A 22,284-nucleotide genomic window follows, 5' to 3' on the forward strand; every position below is an offset into this window, starting at 1 on the left:
CTTAATAAATTCGATTTCCGTTTCATTAATTTATTACCGATTCAGTTTGGGTTATTTCGAAAGCCGGCGATGGTTTCCGACATTGCAATTGTTAGAATTTATTGATTTTCATTCACTGCGCCCGAAATGCAAACGCTGCAACAACGATCGGAAACCGAGGTACAACACATGCAATTTTGCACACAATGAAATTGAAAGACTGTTGAATCACGAGAAAAAAGCGATTTTTTTTCATTGGTTGGTCGTTAATACTGCGCAAAAGTAATTCTTTTTTTTAAATTTTGAATGCAAATATATGAATATTTTTTGAATGCATTTTGATACTTTTGTGCGGCTGACATTGCCAGAAAGGTGCTCATCGAAATTAATTTTCAGCTACATCCTATGTTTTGAAAACATTTTCATTCGCGCCGGAAATTCACCATTCAACACAGTCTATTGTGCGAAAATTATAAAGTTAAATTCGACGAGAAAAAAAAACGTTTGCTGCACTCTTGTAAAGTGCACTTGTCGCAGTCAGTGAAATGTAATTATTATAAATCTGTTATTTGATTCATATGTTATACAGGCAATTGCAGCTATGAGTTTCACAATTTATATCGAGACATACATGATTGCAATGAAAAAGGAACCGATCAAAGGGTTAGTTCTTTATTAATAACATTTTTGTTCAAAAAATCTTGATTTATTTGCAATGAAAAGGGAATATTACATTTCGTTTAAATGCAGAGCGTGTTATGAGCTGATGTCAGCTGCTGACGAGTATGCGTTGCGTTGTGTAAACTCATTTGCAGTATAAAAACGAAAGGGTAAGCAATCATAACATTGGTATGTTTGGAGGATATCTCATTTTTATACTGCAAATGCGTTAAAACAACAACGCATACTCGTCAGTAGCTGACGTTAGTTAGTGCTGCTGACGTCAGCTCATAATACGTTCTGCTTAAATGAATAATAAATATTGAATTTATTGAATTTCGAACACATTTTTTGGTTCTCAATCATTTTAATATGCCAATCAAAATGGGCTGTAAACCAAATGATTCTCTGTTTTCAGCCGGTTTTTCAATGAAAATTCTTGAATTTTTGATTTTTGTACCGAACGATTCACCCATTATATCACATATATGAATGCGACATCAATACCATGAGTGTCACAAAGATATTCGAGCAAACGATATATTTCACAAGAAATACATGCATTCATTGATATTTTCGTTTATGAGTCAAACATTACATGCTGGTTATTTCAATGGGTTTGATCCACTTGTGGTACATTATTTGAAAATTTAAATTCGCGGATATTTTTTTATTTATCAGAATACTGCGCATTGGTGGTTGAATTTCGTTCACATTTATTTGTATTTATTCACGAATTAATATTCGCATTAACCGGAATTTGGAATTCTCGAAAATGTGTGCTCCCCACTCGGTCACGGCACGATGGCATTCCAATTTTCGTGTGAAAATGTAAAAGTTGTGTGCTGATGACAGCGACCCGTTGTGGGTGTTTTCGTTCCAAGGAAATGCGAATCAATCCTGTCAACTATCTGACGTTCACGTTTCATATGTTTGCACTGGCAGCAGTCGGTTTTGCATCAGGGACGATACCATTGTTAACGATACTCGGCATGTAACAGTGGCGTATTTTCATCGGCCAATAAACAGGTAGAGAGAGAGCATGCAAAATGTACAACATTATGTTGGGCATTCACGCGACTTGAATTCACTATGCAACATATTCATTGGGCAGATACTTAAAATGCGTTCGAATATATAAATACACATGACCGTTAATGTTGGTATCAAATTATTCCGAAAAATGAGACAACATACACCACAGGCCATAAGTTTGGATACCCCTATGAATGAATTTGGCCCAAAATTTTTAACTTTCAAACCGCTTGTCCAATTTCAACATGCTATATGTCGTTGGAAAGGTCTCAGAGAGTACGTATCATTTTTGGTATTAAACATCAAAATCGGCCAGCTGTTGGCCAAGATATGGCTGATTGAAGATTTCGACCAAAAATTACAAACGGCCATATCTTGGCCAAACGCCGGCCGATTTTGATGTTTAATACCAAAAATCACATCTACTTTTCAAGACCTTTCCAATGGCGTATATAACTTTTTAATCCGATGGCCCGTTTAAGACTTCGATTTTGGCTCCCACAGCCCAAAGGTCAAAAGATGGCCATAGGCCAGCCAAATGTTATCTTCCAAAACTTCCATTCGGTCAGAATTTTGATATATTTTCATATCCAATACTAAATTTCAAGTGAAAATGTTCAAAAAACGTAGAAAAAAACGTTTCATAGGGGTATCCAAACTTATGGTCTGTGGTGTACATTGCACGCGTGTGCATTTTAAATAGCCAGATATAATGATCTCGGATGAAAAATATAACACGCACCAGCCGCTGTAGCAGCAGTAGTAACAAGCGGCTGTTTGTGCGATAAAAACGCGATTTCAACCTCGAACAATCGTTTTCATGTGGAGATTAAAGAGAATATACCTTGTAATTATCCTAAAATTTAATGGATTTTAAATATGTATTGTGCGTTTTTATCTCGGTTATGCATCGCATGCAATTATATAATTAGATTGATCGATCCGACTAAATGGACCCGGAGATGTGATATAATCGACGCAATTAATGGGAGACTCTGCGGTAAAGTGAATAATAGATTCATTAAATCATATATGCACTTACCACCGATTTTCACAAATTTCAAATGATGCACATCTAAATATTGTGCATAAAAATGGCACGTATGAGCGTTTGATAAAAATGACATTCGTCGACCGATAATTGCACCGAGTGAATCAAGAGTATTTTATAAATGCAACACACTTGGCCCATTCTGAATTCAACTGTTACCGAAAAATTCGACAAAACACCTCACTCAAACGGTCGGTTTTAATTGCAAATCGTAAAGCACGCAATTAATTCATGTCTGAAATTTTGAAGCTTACAGCACTCATGAATAAAATTCTTATCCCAGTGCAATTTGACTTTAAATTGCTTTTTACGCTTTGCCAGAATTGAAAATTCCATTGTTTCACAGAATAAATATTTTCGGTAGGATTTTAATTGAATCGCAACAGCTTTCACAATCATTACGTATTCTATACTCACGTCAAGTGTTGTAGTTGGAATTTCCGTCCAGATATTTATTGAACGAATCCCGGATGATGCGCATCAAGCACACATATATTCTTGCATTTTCGTTGTTCATTCCCGGGAAAATCGAGCGAAATATTCGAAGGTTAAAATGATGGAATGTTTGCGAACAACAGACAAGCTATTTCGGTAATGGGAACTAATTTTTGGCCCGAAAATTTACAGTTCAAACCAAAAACACATTAGTCTGGCGCCGGTGTAATATTGTGGTCAGCAAATCAAAAAAGTTTTTATTGAAAATTTACATAGGAATGCGTTTAAGCACCGATGAAATGCAAAGAGTAACAATAAAATTGACCCGAACTGACAATAGTTTGTGCATCGTCGAAAGAGCGAGAGAGAGAGAGAGAGAGATTCGGTGCATATTTTCCTCGTAGTAATAAAGTCATCGTATGCGATGCATCAACATATTTCCGGGGTTAAATAAATTAAAACTTCACTCGAAACTGACTCATGGAATGTGTGAGAACGAAACCGGTACTGTGAAAATCACACGTACTGAGATGAGATAAAACTTTGAATTCAATTCATTAGCAAACATTTTAAAATGTCATTTTGCGCATGCATAACATTTATTTGCATATAACAAAATTTGACTTATCCAAAGACACTTAAATAATGTTGACAGTAACGCGTTTCCATACTCGCGCTATATAGTCGCATGCATTAAAGTAAATTCATTTCATAAATTTTCTCCAAACATTTGCGCACAGACAAAAAAAACGCATAAATATACATTTAAAGTTTTGATGAGCTCAAGCACATGTTAATTTCGTGATAAAAAAAACCACGCCGAGTTTCAATTGGAAAGGATACGAGTTTTTCAAGAGGCAAACAGAATATATTTTAAATGAAATACCCATCACAGTCCTACGAATCGAATACAAGTGCTGATTGTATTAAACTCAAGCGACACTCCTGTTGTCATTTAATTAATTCGTAAGCATTGGTTTTTCTCAAATTTCGATATTCTTTCGGTTTTAAATCGTACAGCATCATCTTTATGTTGAACTAAATTATGCAAGGAAATACACCAACAGAAAATTTGTGTACCATATTTGTTGAAGTTGTCTTATTGGATCAGCTCGACTGGAGGAAAAGGATTCACAAAACGTTTGTTATTCTGCAAAAAATTTAGGTCGTATTATTGAAGCTTCCCTAGCGAAAAATGTGTGTATATGCATATTAGAAGCACTTGGCTATGATTTTTCCAACTCGGTTGAAAAATGTATGTTAAATGAAGGTACCTTTTTCAAATGAATTGAGCTTATTCATAATGCCAATACAAAGACGCACAGCAGTTCGCACATATCCGCTCCATTGGGGCGTCGAAGCATCTCAACATCTCTGCATATCAATACATGCATTGAGAATGTGTGCCGGGTTCGAGTGGGTAGGAATGGTAGAAAATTGTGCCCGTTAAAAATAACAAAGCGCCAACTTTGAAACCAATTCATTTATGATGAGACGAGGGAAATGAGAGTAAAAATCCGTTTGATTGTTCCGTAATTTGCATATGTGACACAGGATCCACGGCTGAGCGTTGGATTTAAATAATAATTCGTCATTCAGCTGAAATTTCGTGATGGTAGTTGAGTTTCGTATCTACACCATTCCGTTGATCCAGTCTCTCTAGCTCGTCTATCTCTTTTTCTCTATTTGTGTGTGTGTGTGTCTTTTCTATCAATTTATCGCCATATGCATCGGCAGGTGTGCAAATGTTTGGTGAAAACTCATTTTTCTTCCTTCAATTTTTGCCATAATATATTTTTTATTCTTCCTCTCTTAGCGCCAACCAACGAAATTGGAGTGACAATGCAAAAGATGATAAAATGATTGTAATAAAACGCACATGTGTCATACGGTGAATCCATTGTATTTTGAATATATACAAAAATTGCAAGAATCTATGGTCTATAGATAGATATAGAGCGGCATGAAGAAAGTGTAGTCTATTGTTCAAATCGATATCATAGCAACATAATGGCGCACCACGTACACAGTTTGACGGGTATTCCAATTTAGATTCCAATGCATGATACACAACTCTCGACTGCTGTTCCATCGATGGATGAGATAAATAGACATATATACCGAGAATTGGTTACGAAGCTGCCTCCAGGTCTCACAACATTATTATTTATTGTGTGTGTGGGTTCTACGGTTTTTTCTCTCTTTTTTTTTGCTTTTCCTTCTTTCGATTCGTTGCTGTGTGTCATGGCACATAGTTTCTTAGTCTTCGATAAGGTGAACTTTTGTCTTGCGCATTTATGTATTTCGCATTCGGTTCGCTTTATTAAAAATCGTCTCGATCCATGCATTTTCGCCACCATATTTTCATCAATCACTCGCTCGAAACGGCAGACGATGTGCAATCGAAATAAGAAATATCACACGGGCTGTGTTTGTATGAGCGTCAGCGTGTCTGGTTAGAGTCACATAAATTGAGTGCAAATGAAAGAAATGTATTCAAATGTTCAAGAATGTGACGGTTCGTGCATGTATATTGCGAGAGAGAGAGGGAGAGAGAGAGAAAATGTACTCCGATAATATATCAATCATCATCATTATCAGTATATTTTTCTTGGGCATTATTTTTGCAATCGTTTTCATTATTCACACGTGTGTACATGATGCGGCCCGTCGTCGGTTTGCCATATTCGTTTGAATTCTCGAATTATTGATTCGTGGATCACACTGTTCAATGAAAACTAAGCTTGTGTTCGTCGTTTTTCTTTCGTTCATATGATAAATCGTTGTTTTCCATCAAATTCAAGCCGTACAATTTGTTACATTCGATACGGGGTGGCGCAGACATATGGAAAATGATTTAAAGCATATTCAGTCGGCAAACGGATAACGGTCATTACGATGAACAACTGAAGATACACTTTGATGTACTTTGCATCTCGATCATTTCTCTTGTGCATCAAAAAAAAATTAAACAAATGGAAGTTAGATTGTGATTCGATTCATTCGTATGGTTTCTAGTATTTTGTCGTCACTTGTTGAATAGCAGCGTTCACTTGAAATCGAAACAACTCCAACAGTATTCAGTTATTTGTTTGAATGGCATGTGTGTGTGTGGGTGTGTTTATGTGTGCCATTGTTGCTAAGATTTGCTTATTTGTTTGTTTGAAAAAAGAGAATAGGGATTCATTTGATCGGCTTTTGCATTTTTCATTCGGCTGTAAGATATAAAATATGTATGGGAAATATCAAGCAGATTGCAGAAACTTCGAGACTGGAATTACAAAACGGCAATTTTCTTCAATACACCAGCTGTATTTTTTCTTCTTCTGTTCATTTTCGATACGCTGCTTGGAATGCCATTGGTTGACATGTCTTGTAAGAATGGATTGTGGTGAGTGTTCGTCATCACATTTGTCAGCTTCGATGTTATATTACAAATTGAGCGACAGAATCATTTATTTTCGCTTTTGTCATTGTTGAATAGAAATTGAAACACAATTCGAAATAATTGTAGTGATGCGTTGCGCTGCGCTGCGATGTGATGTGTTGCGGTTCGTTCGTTCGTTTCAATCGGCACAGAGAAAGTTGACTGGCATTTCCATGAATGTTTCAATGATATTTGAATATGAATGAGTAAATCAAGTATCACCATAAATGGCAAATGCGGAGTGATGCTCGGGCGATTCTCAATCGGTTGTACAGCGCGCGATGGCAAGATGTAAAATTTGATGGGATTCTTCTTATACGTGCAAGCAGCAGTTAGTTGGAAACAAAGTGAGCTGTAGAATGTATCATCAAATGAAGGGAACGAAGAAGAGAAAGAACAAAAAAAAAGTCAACAGATAAAATGTTCAAGTGGAAGACGGGACCGAAGAAATTGTGTGAAAAATAAATGAATATTGCGCGCGGTATGTGAATGGTATACGGTTGCCATTTTCTATGCACAGCATCTTTCGGTAGCACCGAAGCGCGAAGACAAACGACTAACTTTTGATGGTTTTCAACCCATACATAAGCACTTGCACTGCAACTATTTGCTCTGTTCAAGACGATTCGGTCTACCTTCAATGTAAGCGATTTGTAATAAGATTCTGCGTTTGTTTTCATCTCTTTTCCGTTCGCTCTCCATCTCCATCTTCCCAGTTTTTTTTCTTATCGTTTTATAGCTTTCTGTTGCATGATAAATGTTCAATTTTTCATGTGCATACCTAATTTGATGGCATCTTTTACCACATACACACACATACATGCCAAGCGAGAAAATATAATAACGGAGATGGATGAAGGGGGAGGGAAAGTATGGGCAGAAGTGAGTAAGAAGCTCCAATGCCATTCTGTTGAAAAGTTGAAAAGGTGCAAGTATTGAAGTTGACTTCTTTGTCGACGAGTTTTGTATTCTAGGTCTTTGCTATGGCACAATACAATTCGTCGAAGACAGAAGAAAATCAAATAGAACAACGAAGAAAAAGAGGACGCGTTGCCTCAAGCACAGCACAGCACAGCACACGAATGAAAACTTCTTCAGGTTAAAAGAATTCCGGCAAAAGAAAAGAGAATCGATCGTTGCAAGTGGAAGTTAGCAACTCGAGGGCATTGAGTTTACAGCACGAAAATAAATTGAACCGAAATAGTTTGAGATCGCATGTCAACGAATTTAGGTGCTTGCAATTTAAGCAAACACTTGTACAACAAATACTACATTCATGTACCCAGCAAAAAGAACTGTTCGCCAAAGAAAATGCGTTAATTTTATCACAACACAAATAAATTCGCATGGCATAGTTCTGCCCGTTGATACTAACTTCATGACACTCAAAAACCGTATACTTTTGGATACGACACCGTCACACTTTTCCATTGCCATTCATCGTACACCCGCCCAATTTCGGTGATGAATTCAGCCATTCACTCATCGTGCAGCCGTGGCAACGTTGTTGCTACTCCCCAAGACATATGAATATTGTTCTAACATCGCACGTTTAATTTTTCTCAATCCTTTGCAATTTTGCACTTTCGAAACTATGTGAGCACAAAGCACATGCACTTGCCATTTCACAGCCAGCCACATATTTTTTCGACATCGTTTAAATCCAGCAAATTCATCTTATTTGTATTCTTCGCGTTCAATAGCACCAGCAGAAGCATACACACACACACTCGAGAGAAAAGAATCACAACAAAAAGTTCCCACTTCCCGTTGTGAGAGAACTCACAAAATCGATTCAACGAGCTCACAAAACGACGATACGAACCAAGTGCTTAAAAGAAGTTTTAAGTAAATGGATACATATATCATTACGTAAATGCGCTCATATGTACTTTATTTCCGAATCCAACGGCATACCCATACCTTCGATGCAAAAGAGATCACTTACAAAGAAAAAGACGCTACATTAAAACTTTGTGAAATGACAATTTATCGCGGAACGGTAACGATCCGTGTTGCAAATTAGTCGTAATTCGCTAATGCATAATGATGTCAATTCATTGTCTTTTTGAGCTGATATCTGAAGAGAACACAGTTGATTCTTTTTGTGATATAAGGTTGTACCTACTCTTTGTAAGTAAAATTGAACATACAGAACATCTTCGTTTGTATTGATCAATTGTACAGTTCAAACCACGGTTTGTATCAATTTAAATTGAGTCATCTAAACAATTTCATATTATTGTTAAATTTGTTGTATTTGAGTCAATTTCCGTAACTTACCTTCGGGCACAGCATTTGAAGTGCTCAAATAATGGACCAATGAAGCACCCGTTCCGTGGCCGGCTAATGTTACACTTTGCGCATCGCCTCCAAAAGCTCCAATATTTTCTTGTAGCCAATGCAAAGCAGCTATGATATCCATCAAACCATAATTTGCTGGTGCTCTGGCATTGCGATCGGTATTCGCATTCAAGAAACCTGCAAAAAAAGAGGAGAAAAGAAATCAAAATGAGTGCCAAATTTTAATTAAGAATTTACAAGCACATGGAATTGTTATAACATTCACAATTGCTCTTCATTGTGTGTGTGCCTCTCTCCCTCTCTCTACATGACAGTGCATGAGTGTGTGTATATTTCGGGGTTAATATTTTTTCGGTTTTTAATTTGGCATTAATGATTATGGCCGAGAGCTAAAATAGCGACGCACACTCTGGTTATGCTGTTGAATTTTCACATTTTAAATGTCATCGACATATTTCGAGCGGTTTTTTTTCCTCTCCGTCGTCCTCGCCGTCGTCAGCTCTCAATACAATTACAATTGTGAACCTCTATTACCCTTGGCATAGTGATGCACAAGCGTGGCAAAGTATCAAACATAAATCACATTCAAAACACCACATTGTCGTTATTATTATTGCCTTCAGCATCATAAAATACCCAATTTTAAAGTAATAAAGAAGAAAATTATTCGCATTACACGTATCCTGAATATGTTGAGCTACTCTTTTTTCGGCTCACAGACCATCGTTGACAGTATTTTTTATTGACGCGCATTTTCTTAGCCAATTTCAGGAGAAAAAAAATGCTGGGCTTTCCACGCATTTTGCTTGTGTTTTTTTTCACTCTGTTCACTCGACTTTCGTCGACGACCAAATTTTATTGCTTTTTCCTGCTTTGCACTCGAGAGTGTCGCCATTAACGCTGCTCGGATACACGAGGCACATTCACATTTTTAATTATAAGCCATATTTTAAAATGCGTGTTATTATTAAACAATCGTTAAAAATTACGGCGACACCATTGATTGCATCGAGGCGACAATTTAAAACTCTCCTTTACAACTGAATGAGATTTGCGTCATTGAATGTTGAGTGTAATTGTCAGTTATTTCTGCTTAATTTCCTTGACTGAAAGGTCATAGTAAGGGCATTCAAAATATATCAATTACAAAGTAATGACTCGCTGATTTGAAGAATATAATTAAATGATTTTAGAGATAGTTTTGAATCATTCTCTTTTGAACTTGAAACTTCCAAGTAAGAACGCGTGGAAAAAAATAATTTTTCGTTTTGGATATGCTTATGAAGCTGTTGTCAATTTTCAAAGCTTTTTTGTAAAATTCAGCCCAAAAATGAGTTTGGAGCAGACGTGTGCAAGGTCAAAAATTCTGGGGGTGGGGTAAAATGATTTTGCCAGGGGGGGGTCTGCAAATTTATAAATGGGTGTGAAAAAAAATGAAGACCTAAAAAAAGGTCCTCATTTTTGAAAATCGATTATATCTAGTGTAAAATTTTCCAAATCGCTTGGGGGGGTCCACATTTTGGATTCCTAGGGGAGGGGGTAAAACCGGATTCCCCCCCCCCTTGCACACGTGTGGTTTGGAGTGAAGAAACTAGTACACAATACATATGAACAAATTTTTTAATTTGATTTCAATCACTTGCACACAGCGCTGTAGAATGTTTGTATGGAGAACCGTTGGAAAGGAATTTTGAATTAAGAAATTCGGACCAATTTTCAACCTTTAACCCAAGGTGGGATGCTAATTAGAATATATTCATGGCATCAAAAGCTATATCTTTATTCATAACATCAATCCGAGATGGATGCTCCTGTACCTAAGATAAAAAAAAGTTCCGAAAAAATTATCATTTCTCTACGTTTTTAACAGTTGGCTCAATAAGACCATCCTTTGGATGGTAGTATTTCATTCAATTTTACGTCTTTATTGGATCTAGAGACATCCGTAGAAATATTGTGCGTTTGCGTTTTTAAAAGAAGAATTCATGCTCGTTTCGAAAGGGACGCTCATGATTTTAGTCCACCTAGTTTTGATCCCACTCGGAAGATGGGATGAATAACACGGATTATGGTGTATGCTTAAACATGTGGCCTGTACTGTAAATATTGTCTTCTTGTATTTTCTTTTAAATGAATATGAATTATTTGTCAAAGGCCGCAAATTCAATAAAGATACTATTTCACTTGAGCGTGCACGATAAGCAAAATTGCATGGAAGCTTTTATTTATGTCAAGTTTGCAACAAACAAATTAACTGCATATTTTCCATATGAATGGAAATGTTTACGAAAAACCAACTTCTTGTGGATTTATCAAAGAAAATAGAAAAGAATTTATGGAATTCATTTATGAGCGCTGAATAACGAAATCGTTTCCTTCTGTATACATCGTAATATTGAATCGAATATCCGACGTTGAGCTAAACTGCATATATATCCACTTTGCTTAAACTATAGAAAATTCTATTACATGTTATTCGTTTTTTTCTCTCTCTCTCGCTCTCTCTCTCTTCCGCTACTATTTATTATGAAAAGATCATTTCTTTTGAAATTGAAATAAAGCGAAACAGAAGACTAGAGATCTGACATAAAAGGAATAATAATCTTGTTAAATAATCGGAAGTGAAATAGGACAACCAGATCAAGGAGATTCGATACAAGTTCACGCTTGAGTTCATTACAAATTTATGTCGATGAATACAAATGAATGAATCAGCCTTTGATTATGTGGAAACCCGTTCCTGTTTCAATCTATCCGCAGAAAAAATGGAAATTTTTTAACTTTTGTATAAGATTTGAATTTATCTCAGAATTTTGGTCATTTCGGATTTTTTTCCTTGGTTTTTCTGTCCCACTGTGCTATTTCAAGTATATATGAGAAGAATTCAAATATACAATGACCTTATTTGAAATCACAATGCAAAAAGTAAGTATAAGGAAGAAACAAGAGATTGAAAATGAAGAAAAGAAAGTGAGTCGGTTGACAAGTTAATATTTGTGTGATTTCCCAAGTGCCATTCCATTTCTCCAAAAGCGAAGCCAATCAACTCTGACGCTTCAATCCACATTGTTGTATATTCAATTTCTGCAGCCCAAATAGACATCATTCCATTTGCTTCTTTGCCCATCCTCCCACTTCCCCCCCTTCTCTCTCATTTTGTTTGAGTTTATTAAATGGACACAGGTTTGTTTCCAAATATAAAGAACAAATATATTAAGAGACGTCTCAATGAATGGAAGAAGCCTATGCATAAATTAACAAAGCATTTCAATTTCTCTTAAATCCTTTTGTCCTTCTCTGCATTATTTATCCAAATGTTGAACTTTGCAATTTAGAAGCATTTATTTAACCGTCAAACGTCTGATGAATGCCAAAATAGCCGACGGCATTTGTAAACGTCAATTGTGTCGATGAACGCAACTGGGTATGGTGACAAAATAGCATTCAAATGGCATCTTGAATAACTGAATCGCATTTATTATAATCCTTCAATTTGAATGGCATCGACGATCTAAAATTTCACCGCGACCAACATTCTGAGTTGGCAAACAATTGAAACTGGATACATTGGGAGTGTCGTTGTCGCTGCCACCAGCGCAGATTAAAAATATCATCGGGGGTGTTTAATCGATTTTTAGAAAATCATAAATAAATAACGCGCCTTATCTCATCGCGGGATGTCGCGAAGTCGACAAATGGCAGAGGATTCATTGTGTTTATGTTTTTGGCGCTACGTTAATCGCAACTCAACTGCCAATCTAGTACAAATATTTGAATTTGCAATTTTATGACGTTGCAAATATACTTGAGAGATGCGTGTCTCTTGCTCTCTAGTATCGCTTGCTGTTTGTTCAGGTTAAACGATGCTTTTGGATTTTTCCCATTATTATTTTACTGTCAAAAATGAAAATTGTTCAGAAGACACAATCAACTGATGTATCAATACTCCCTCGATATATTTTCTGTTAAAATAAAAACGGTAGTTTTCGTGCACAGCTTTTCACGAGCGATACATAATCCATTTTGACATATCATAATTGGATGCAAAATTCGTTTAACGATAAATTGGCTTTCAATGTGATGAGAAACGTGACATTGCAAATTGATTTGGTTATGGTAACTGTCATTTCCATCTTTCGCCCCCCCCTCTCTCTCTATCTCTCTTTCTCTACCTTGTTTCAATATATTTTAATCTTTTCGTCGGATTTTGATGTTGCTCTTAAACGCATAACATTAAAATAAACAGGATTTATTCGGTTATCCTTCCAAGAAATGTAAATCGATCCGTGGACCATTCATCAAACGTACACTGTCTGAGCTTAAGAATTTCGGTGAAAAAGGGGCATAGTGTGAAAATTGATTTAATTAATTATTAAGGAGGCATAACACATTCATTGTTCGTGTCATTGTTCTGTGGTTTTCATGTTATTTATTGAACAGTCGCGAACACTTCACGGTTTCACGTACCTAGATGTATGGCTAAGTATCTAAGGCACTGAACCATTTTAGCAATGTGAAATGAAGCAAAAACTTCTTTCGAATAGAAAGTTTTAATCATCCACGCTGACTCTCTGCAGTACGTAATACTCTTCGTTATAAACATGTGAAATGCGAAGGTCCTGCATCTAAGCGTCTGACAGCTCACTTCTAGCGCTACGAGACAAGTGTCAAAAGTTGTGACACAGATCGTTCAATGTATTATTGAATCTTTTTTTAAATTTGTTAATAAAGTAGACAAAAAAATAAAAATGTCACGAATGTGCAAAATTGATTTTTGTGAGAGCGTAGCACGTGATAAACATCAATTTTATAAGTAAAAAATGTTTCTTTCATTACGGAACATTGTTGATGCGTTTAATTTGTCGCGTTCATGAGTGCGTCTAACGACGTAAAGAATTGAAATGAACTTCACTGAATGCGATCATCGCAAATTCGTGTTTTACTTTGTTTTGTTATTACATATTGCTTGTAAAATTCACAAAAGGGCAATATAATAATCGTAACATTCGATTCTAAAAAGTGGTCGTTTTTTTGCTATTCAAAACATGTTATTGATAGTCAAGGTCGGGAATTACACATTGATTTAAACAAAGTTTTCCCAGTATTCACATTCCAAGTAATTGTAGCCCAAGATTGTTGGAAGTAAAATCGACTTGTAGCTTCACAACTGACTCGCCACAAACTCTGTGCAAAGTCAATCAATGAATAAACTTTCGAATGATGTGGCGTGTTTCATGGGGCATGGCATGGCGTCAGCGATACGAGTGTAATACATGATGTTCGACTATAAGTGCTTTTTGCTATTGCTATGGTGCTCGGGAGCAGACGAAGTGTGCCGTATTAACACACGTTCGTTTTTGATACGGCTATAGTTCCAATCATCAATGCTCCTTTCAATCCCTCTGATTAGTTGCTAAGCCAATGCGTGATTAAAGGACAGAAATGATATGAAAGTAAATCGATTCCAATTAATATAAAATTGCCTAGTTACACAACTCTATTCGTTAGTTTGGAGACTGAAATGTTGCTCCAGCTCGTGCATAATTACGGAAAATATTTATTAATCTCACAAGACGGAAAATCGGATTGCTCGTTTTTCATCAGACTTTTGGATGTTGTAGTGTAGGAGGGAAATGAGCTGGCTATTCCTTTTATTTCTACTCTCACAAGAGTTTTAAGCGCAAAATATGCAAAATGTATCAACAACATTGTTTATTTTAATTTTCTACTCAATCCGTTCCAACGGCACCAAGAAGCGAAAGGATCCTTAGGAAAAGCCATTGCCATGGAATGTAAACATCTATAAAAAAGAAAACTTAAAAAAAATGTTAGCACAAGTTATAGCACGACAAGTACTATTAAGCTGTTGTTGCCGCGTGCGCGCGTGTTGAAATGAGCTTCCGAAATGTTGGCTTGAAAATTTGTTGCCGAATTAAAGTTGTACAGAAATACGAAGCTCATGTTGTTCTGACAAGCGCATGAAATATTTTTACATAATTCTCCTCTCGTACAAATTGTCTATTTCGATCGTGTTGGCAGAGCGCATAGTGTGAATGTTTGTATGTATGTGTGCATGTGTGTGTGTGTGTGTGATAAAATGTGATGACGCCATGCATAATTATTATTATTTGTGTTGAAAATGTAATTAAATTTAGACATTTTGCTTACATTCGGGATCTGCATTGCGAAATACACGCGTGTTGGCTCATGTTGTGAACGTTGAAACTTGCTTAATCCAAGCCATTTCACGCATTTCACGAAACAATACTTGGCGCTGAAAACGGTGCTGAAGCATTCGATGGGGAAAATTCATTTCATCGCATTACGTATGAAATACGTTAAAATGTGAGTGTGAATGCGAATTTGACTGAAATCAAAGTTTGCTACAATCTCCAACTAAAACACGTACAGCAAAATTTCAAGTTTTGCTTATATATTCGTCGAAGCTCCTTAATTTGCCTGTCAGAAAACAAGTATTTGAATTTCCCATGTGAATTATGAGTCTAGCAAAAACCGTTCAATCTCAATCTTGATGTGTTCGCGCTCATGCCAAGTCTAACAAGTTTATGAGAATTCATCAAAGTTCGGCATGTGTTTTAATTGAGTGATTCAATCGTAGTCTGGCATCCTGGTGTTTTTTTCTCTGCTTACATATAGTCGTTCAGTTTTTGGTTTCGATGTTCAGTTGCCAACACTTCGAACATTTGAACAATAATGCGATAAGTATCTCATTACTTGCACCCTCAGTATCCGCAACGGAAACAATTAATCAATGTTTCGAGGCGTTTAAGGTTGGCCATCGCATGCAAATCACCCAAGAGAAAGTGCACTATTGAAAAACTACAGCCAAACTGTTGCACACATCCGATTGTGTTGCTCACACATACTCACACCGCACACACACACACACCAACTGAGCACGGTGGTGCAAATTGTCTATTTGAGTGAAGTGTTTGTTTGTCTCTCAGCCAGAACGTAATTTCGTATACATCGTTCTCATCAAGACATATCATGAAAATTTGCATATAAATTATTCACCATTCACATACGACAGCCATAAAATATGCTTTCTCTCTCGCTCTCTCGCTCTCCCACTCGTGCCAGTGCAACCCATCAACAAATTTAACTAAAGCAATACAAACAAGACAAGAAGATGATGAAGAAGAGGAAGAAGAAAAAAATGAATGCCTTTTCATACGATTGATAAGAAATTGAACTCATGCACGCGCGCATACGCTCAATTTTCTTCGTTCACATGCAAATCACCCAATAAACACTCTCATTCAAACTAGATAAAATGAAAGCGGAACTATTTTGAATTTTGCTGGCATTTATAGTGTGTGTGTTTGTGCACTGTGCAGCTTCCCGGCATTTACATGCAAGCTCATAAACCGTCGTCAATCAGCACGCCGCATTCCACACATTAAAATGAGAGAATATTTCTTTATAATTACTTTAAAAACCACAAGGGAGCCCGTCGGTAACATTTCAGCCACTTGACGGAAAATGAAGTTTTGAATCGAAAATAAGATTTTTATTCCTCTAGCGAATACGCGCAAACTTTTATGAGCGCCAAACAAAAAGACCGTTTCCAATTTAATGAGCAAAGCATATGGATTGGCGCGCTTTTAATAATCATCCATATTTTAGATGATGGATTAGATCGCACAGTCACTTTGGAACAACCATTTTGTTCCTTTTATTTAAACGGGTTTTTATTCTCAAATAAGTGAAATCACAGTGGAAGCATCCATTTGCCAACCCAATGCAAATTAACAGGTAATTTAAAACAAAAATCTATAGTGAGTATAGAATCTTGTGGTGCTGTTATCTTTGGCATCGCCAATGCCATTAAATTCTTAAAGTTTAATCGTTAGATCCATTAAGTAATTTATTCGCTTGGCATCGTCTTCAGTGCCAATGTTAACAAAAACCATTTAAAAATGTTGCCTGAAATAATAATGAAAATCTCGAGTTTGAGCGTGTGCTGCGAGCGCTTGTTTTTCTTTTCCTCATAAGAACTAAATCTCTGTTGGACAAAAAAGCGTATATTCCCAAGATGGACACAAGATCACCGCATTAGTATTGGTGTACATAATGCAAGTCGAAAGAAAAAGCCAATAGTGTTGAAGCACATTCACAGATTGTTGTTGGACCAAGGAAAAAAAAATGATAACGATAAATAAGGTGTAAGCAATTAAGCCGATTATTCGGGATTCGTGTAAATTAAATAATAGTAAAATGAGCGTTAATTAATTGGAAAATCTGTTTGAACATTTACGTGAACATCGTTTTCTGTCAGTAATTAATTAAGTTTGGGATGAGATGGAGTTAATTATAAATTCAGTTGATTCGTGTTCATTGGGCGAGGTATTAATGCATAAATCAAAATGTCAAAATGTGATTCGTTTTAAATGTTTCCAATTGATTTGTTCCCCCCCCCCCAAAATTTAATTGGAACGCGTGCATAGTGCACACCAATTCATTTCGCCATCGGTTTGAGTAAGTTTGTCATTGACCGCAGAGTATTGCTGGTTAATGTGGGAATGAGCATCGTATTTGTTACCTGATGCAAAACGGGGCGAGGAATATAAGATAATTGTGTACGTTTCAATTTTCCACAAGAATGCAATCAATGCGATGCAACCGCAATTACAGTGCAAAGTAATTACAAACAAACACACTCATTCATTCATTCACTCACGAGCGCCAACTTTAAAATCCATTTACCTGCACGATTAATGGCGTCCAACAATTTAAGATTGAAATCACATCGAAGATTAATCGATCTCTGTCGCAAAATCTCTGATCGAACGTAATTTATGTTTCACCGCGTTAAACCTTATTGTTCGCTATTTGTTGTGTGCTAATAAGAACCAACAATGTAAAAGCGTCAATTTGTAAGTGAGGACTCAATAAATTTTCGGCTGATGGAAATGGTAAATACTACATTGGTGTAGTTTCTTTTGTACGTCAATAAAGATCTTATATGAGACATACACACAGGCACATTTACCATGTACACATACATTCATTCACCAAGCACTTGAACATTTACGCGGTTCACGACTAATTGAACGGTGATTATCTAAAGCATTTGTTTTGCCTCAAATGAGCCAGGGTGCTCAATTATGTGAACGAAAACCGAGAGAATGAGCGAATGAACGAACGATGCAACAATAACAAATGAAAATTAAATAAACGATTTCGAAACCTGCATTCGAAGCAGTTTCGAGAGAGTACACCGTAAAACAACTGGAATATGTTGCTGCAAAGCATTTATATCGACACCTCAACCATTGAAATTTATTTACGTGTAACTGTAACCGCAGGCGGTTGCTGGGTGTGCTGAAAACTTATACACGCCTGAACACAATGGTTCATAATTACGGTTAATTTTATGTGTATTTTAGGTGTTAATTTATGATGCAAAAAGTGTACCGGAAAATTGGGAGCAAAATCCCGATGCGAGATGTTCATACATAATAAATTTGGGCAAGTTTGGTTAAGTGTTTTTACCTCAAATCCACAAACAATAACAACGAAAAAAAAAAACGAAACGGTGAATGAACAAGGCGACGATGACGGTGAGACACAATGACTATATATAGAGCAACAGCCGACTGTGAGATACGAGAAAAAAAAGTGATCAATTCATCTTACCTAATATTCCTAAGCGATAATTAATTGTAACAACTAATATTTGTCCGTAGCTAGCTAGAACCGAACCGTCATATGGATTGCCGCTATTCCATTCGTATGATTCGCCATGCACAAAAACCATCACTGGATATTTGGTTGGATTTGTGCTACCTCCACTGTTTCCGCTACCCGTGCTGCTATCCCTCGAACCAACTGCAACAAAAACCGAAGAGAATGAAGAAAAAGCAGAGAGAAAAAAGAAGAATATATATAAACATTAGCCAAAATGAAGGAACATCGTAATAAGGTTTTGTTGAAAGAGATTTATATTAAGTTACTGAATCGCTCATTTAACGTCTCAAAATCACTCTCGCTCTCTTTTTCTGTGTATGTGTGTCGGTTTCTGTCTCTCTGTGTGTCTCAGTCACAGTCTCTTTCTCTCTATTTTGTCTACACTTTATTGGGTGGCGTCCGGTATTGGTTTTGCTAAAGCTGCTCTCCGTAAATCTGTCTGCGTGCTTGCTTTGTCATTCACTTAAAGAATGTTTAGTTTGCGTCTATTTGTCAATCGATGAATGAGTTTGTCATTGAGTGATGGAATAAACAAAAATGTTCGTATAAACAACGAAACAACGACCGATTGCCGAGATTGTGGACGATTTAATTTTGAATGCAGAATTCGTTTATGGTATTAGCAAAATGGAATGACAGTCCAAATTGTATTGGACAGTAATACCAATCGCATGAAGTAGAAAAGTAATTTTCTATGATGGCTCTCCTTTTTTTCGCCCTAGCAACGCGACATCGTGATGACGACGATGTCGATGACCAACAACCATTCGCTGGTGACTCTGCTTCGATCGAATGTTATTTCTCTTCGCACAAAGGATTTATCGGTTTTAATTTGTAAAAAGGGGACACAAGAGAGGGGCGCCGAGTGGGGCCAACAAATGACGATGTAATAAAGGATTAGGTTTTTCGTTATAAATGGCGAGCTTGTTTGATGCAGCAACTACACTGCAGGCACACACTCACACACAAAAAAAGGTACGAAGTGAATACAAATGACTGATGCTGATAAAAGCGGTAAATTAATCCTAATTTGACGATTGGTCAACACATGACTTTTTTCTGGTGAATGGGAGAAAAATTACGCTTAAACCTCCGGCTCATCGAGACAGAGCGAAGAGCACTCAAATACTTTGGACTGCATTAAGTATAGGCGTGAAACATGAGCATCGATTTTATTTGTGAAATGAGTAAATAAATGCTTGTTTTTCCTCTCTCGTTGGCTTCATTCGATCTTTTTTTTGCAGGCAAACGAAATTGAAGACAACAAACGAATGAGGAAAAAAAATACAGGGCGGCCATTTGAAGCGGAAGAGTAATGGCGTCGGCCATAATGTTAGTTTTGTGTCGAATAACGACGTGTTTTAGTATCAAGTTACAATGTGAAAATAGTCAAACGTTGTGTCTCCGATGTGAAAGCACACAGCTCGAATACCAAACAAGGCTTCGGGCTGAGCTTTGGCCACGGGTTAGTTTGATTACGATGTGCTTATTTATCAGATTCAGCATGCAGTGCCCAGCAAGCAGAATCAAACTACGCAGTTGGTGTTTTTTTTAAATGGCCATTGCAATTCTAATTAACATTGCGCGAGCAAGCGAACGAGCGCCTTTGGGCGTCATGGACCATTCCAAATCAACTGCTGTTAACCGAAATGTGTATGTGTCTGTGTAAAATTCATTTTTATTGTTCCATCAAGTGCTTAATAATTTTGTGTTGTGAATAGAAATGTCGCCTCTTAGATGTTCGATAGTTGCGAGCGCAAAAATGGGAAAAACGTCAACGCGGCAATATCGTCGTTTGCTTTGGTTTTCGGCGCATTTGCGTACATAGTTTGAGCGGTTTTCGAAATCGTCGTTTGTGTTTTGAACGCACGACCGATTTCGAAATGAATTTGTTGAATGTTTTAGGATTTTTATGACACAAAGTTGTCGTATCATGTGTTAGTATGCCATGAAGGTTTTGATTCGTAATGGCAGAAATTTGCAATAAAAAACAAAAGTTTTGATTCACTCGGTCTTGAAGTGAAAATTTGCCTCGATCGTCGCATCGTTTTTGCATAATTCAAATGGATGAAATATGAATGTGAACGATGTGCTTTGCATCAAGTGAATTGAGTGTTTTTTCCCCGGTTTTAATATGTCAAACATCAAACTCTCTCAATATTTCTGCCACGTAAATTACGATTATAAAAAGTTTTTCTCGCTCACTCACTCTTTCCATCTCTCTCTTTTTTCATGCACGGTTCGGAAATGTCTATGTAATGATTTCTCATTTAGAAAATGTGATGAGAAAAAATAACATGAAACTAGTAAACTGATTTCATTTCAAGTTTGAAAATTCTCAACTACTCTAGCGATTTCAAGCGCGAATTTCTCTTTTATCTCAGTGAAGCGAACGAAGTGTTAAAAAGAAAGTCACCAAGTATGCATAAAAACGGGTTAATTACGAAATATTTTCAGTTTGATAGAGCAAAGTATCAGCGTAACATTTGTGTGCAAAAGCATTTGGTGCATTTAAAAAGTTTCTCTCTCTCTCTCTCTCTCTCTCTCTTCGGTCGCAATGCACAGACACACTCTGATTCGCAATTGCGAAGTTTTTCCTCATTTTCAAGTTATAATAGTCTTTGAGCTTGTGACTTAATTTATTTTAACTGTTGCAAACATACGACCCACGCGATTTTTCGCCTCGTAAATACATGAAGCAGCAAACTGGGCAAAAAGTCACCACCATTTCATATTCACGAAAATTATTCCTTCTTATGAATGTGACACCATTTTATTTTCGCAATTTTTCGAATTTTTTCCACAATTTTCCGATTTTTTTTTCGAAAAGTTGTTCGGAGTACTTCGTCACTTAGATATTTTTTTCTTCTCTTTTTTTTCTCTTCATTCAAGGAATGCCACCTTTCCCATGGACATGCTGTGAGTATCTACGAAAAAAATTCAATTATTTTTGTATATTTATAAAGTTAGACTCTCTCTCTCTCTCTTTTATTTTAATGCGTTGAAGCGAGTTGAATGTAAAGCATGAATTGGCTCTGGTTTGTCGACACTGTGTGAACGCATGCAAAAGGGACTAATGGTTCTATTTCCATTAACATTGCGTTATGCCTTAAAAAGCCAGAATGAAAAAGAGAAAAACCCAAAACGTCAAATAAAGCAAAAAGAGAAGAAAAAAAATACAATGGAAATCGTTTCAATGGAGAAAAATAACGAATGCGCTGCGAAGGGGTTTTTAATAAGGAATCTTCGTGAATGGACATAATTAAAGTCGACAGAAAGAGAAAAAAGTTGTTTTCGCAGTGACTAGACCATTCGTTTTTAACACATTCCGTACAAGATTGTGTCTGCCTCAAGTGGAAAATGCAGTGTAAACCGTGTCACTCTCTCTCTCTCTCTCTCTCTCTCTCTCTCTCGCTGTTGTTGGCTCATTCGCTCGCTAACTCACTTTCGCAGGTCAAAGCAGCCGAACCAAGAAATTCCATCAACGCCACATTTTCAAGGGATATTCACATATTGAAACTTCGGCAATGAATGAAGCCTTTCAATAAGAAAACTTTGTTTCGATTCACACAAACCATTCTTTTTTCGTTCTCTCCCTCTCTCTGTGTGTCTATTTTTCTTTTCATTCGCTTTGTTTGAAACCACTCGAAACCCAAAAATGGTGCCCGGCAAAATGTAC

The 22,284-nt window shown here is 36.7% G+C and overlaps 1 protein-coding gene across 5 annotated transcripts in view; it reads right to left on the bottom strand.

Annotated features, from left to right (window-relative positions):
* The window catches only part of LOC129565847 (neuroligin-4, Y-linked), a 167,106-nt gene that overhangs the window by 12,016 nt on the left and 132,806 nt on the right, over nt 1-22,284 (bottom strand). For all 5 annotated transcript variants that reach the window (XR_008687667.1, XR_008687666.1, XM_055441128.1 and 2 more), the window contains 2 exons: nt 18,555-18,746; nt 8,871-9,068 (listed from right to left, as the gene is read on the bottom strand). Coding sequence is in view for 3 of the 5 variants with exons in the window: in XM_055441128.1 (XP_055297103.1) it covers nt 8,871-9,068; nt 18,555-18,746 (390 nt within the window). In the remaining 2 variants the exon portion in view is untranslated. The remainder of the gene's footprint in view (nt 1-8,870; nt 9,069-18,554; nt 18,747-22,284) is intronic.

The sequence above is a fragment of the Sitodiplosis mosellana genome, unplaced genomic scaffold (assembly GCF_009176505.1).
Source record: "Sitodiplosis mosellana isolate CC-2019 unplaced genomic scaffold, AAFC_SMos_1.0 Smas_scaffold_1, whole genome shotgun sequence".
Classification (NCBI taxonomy): Eukaryota; Metazoa; Arthropoda; class Insecta; order Diptera; family Cecidomyiidae; genus Sitodiplosis; species Sitodiplosis mosellana.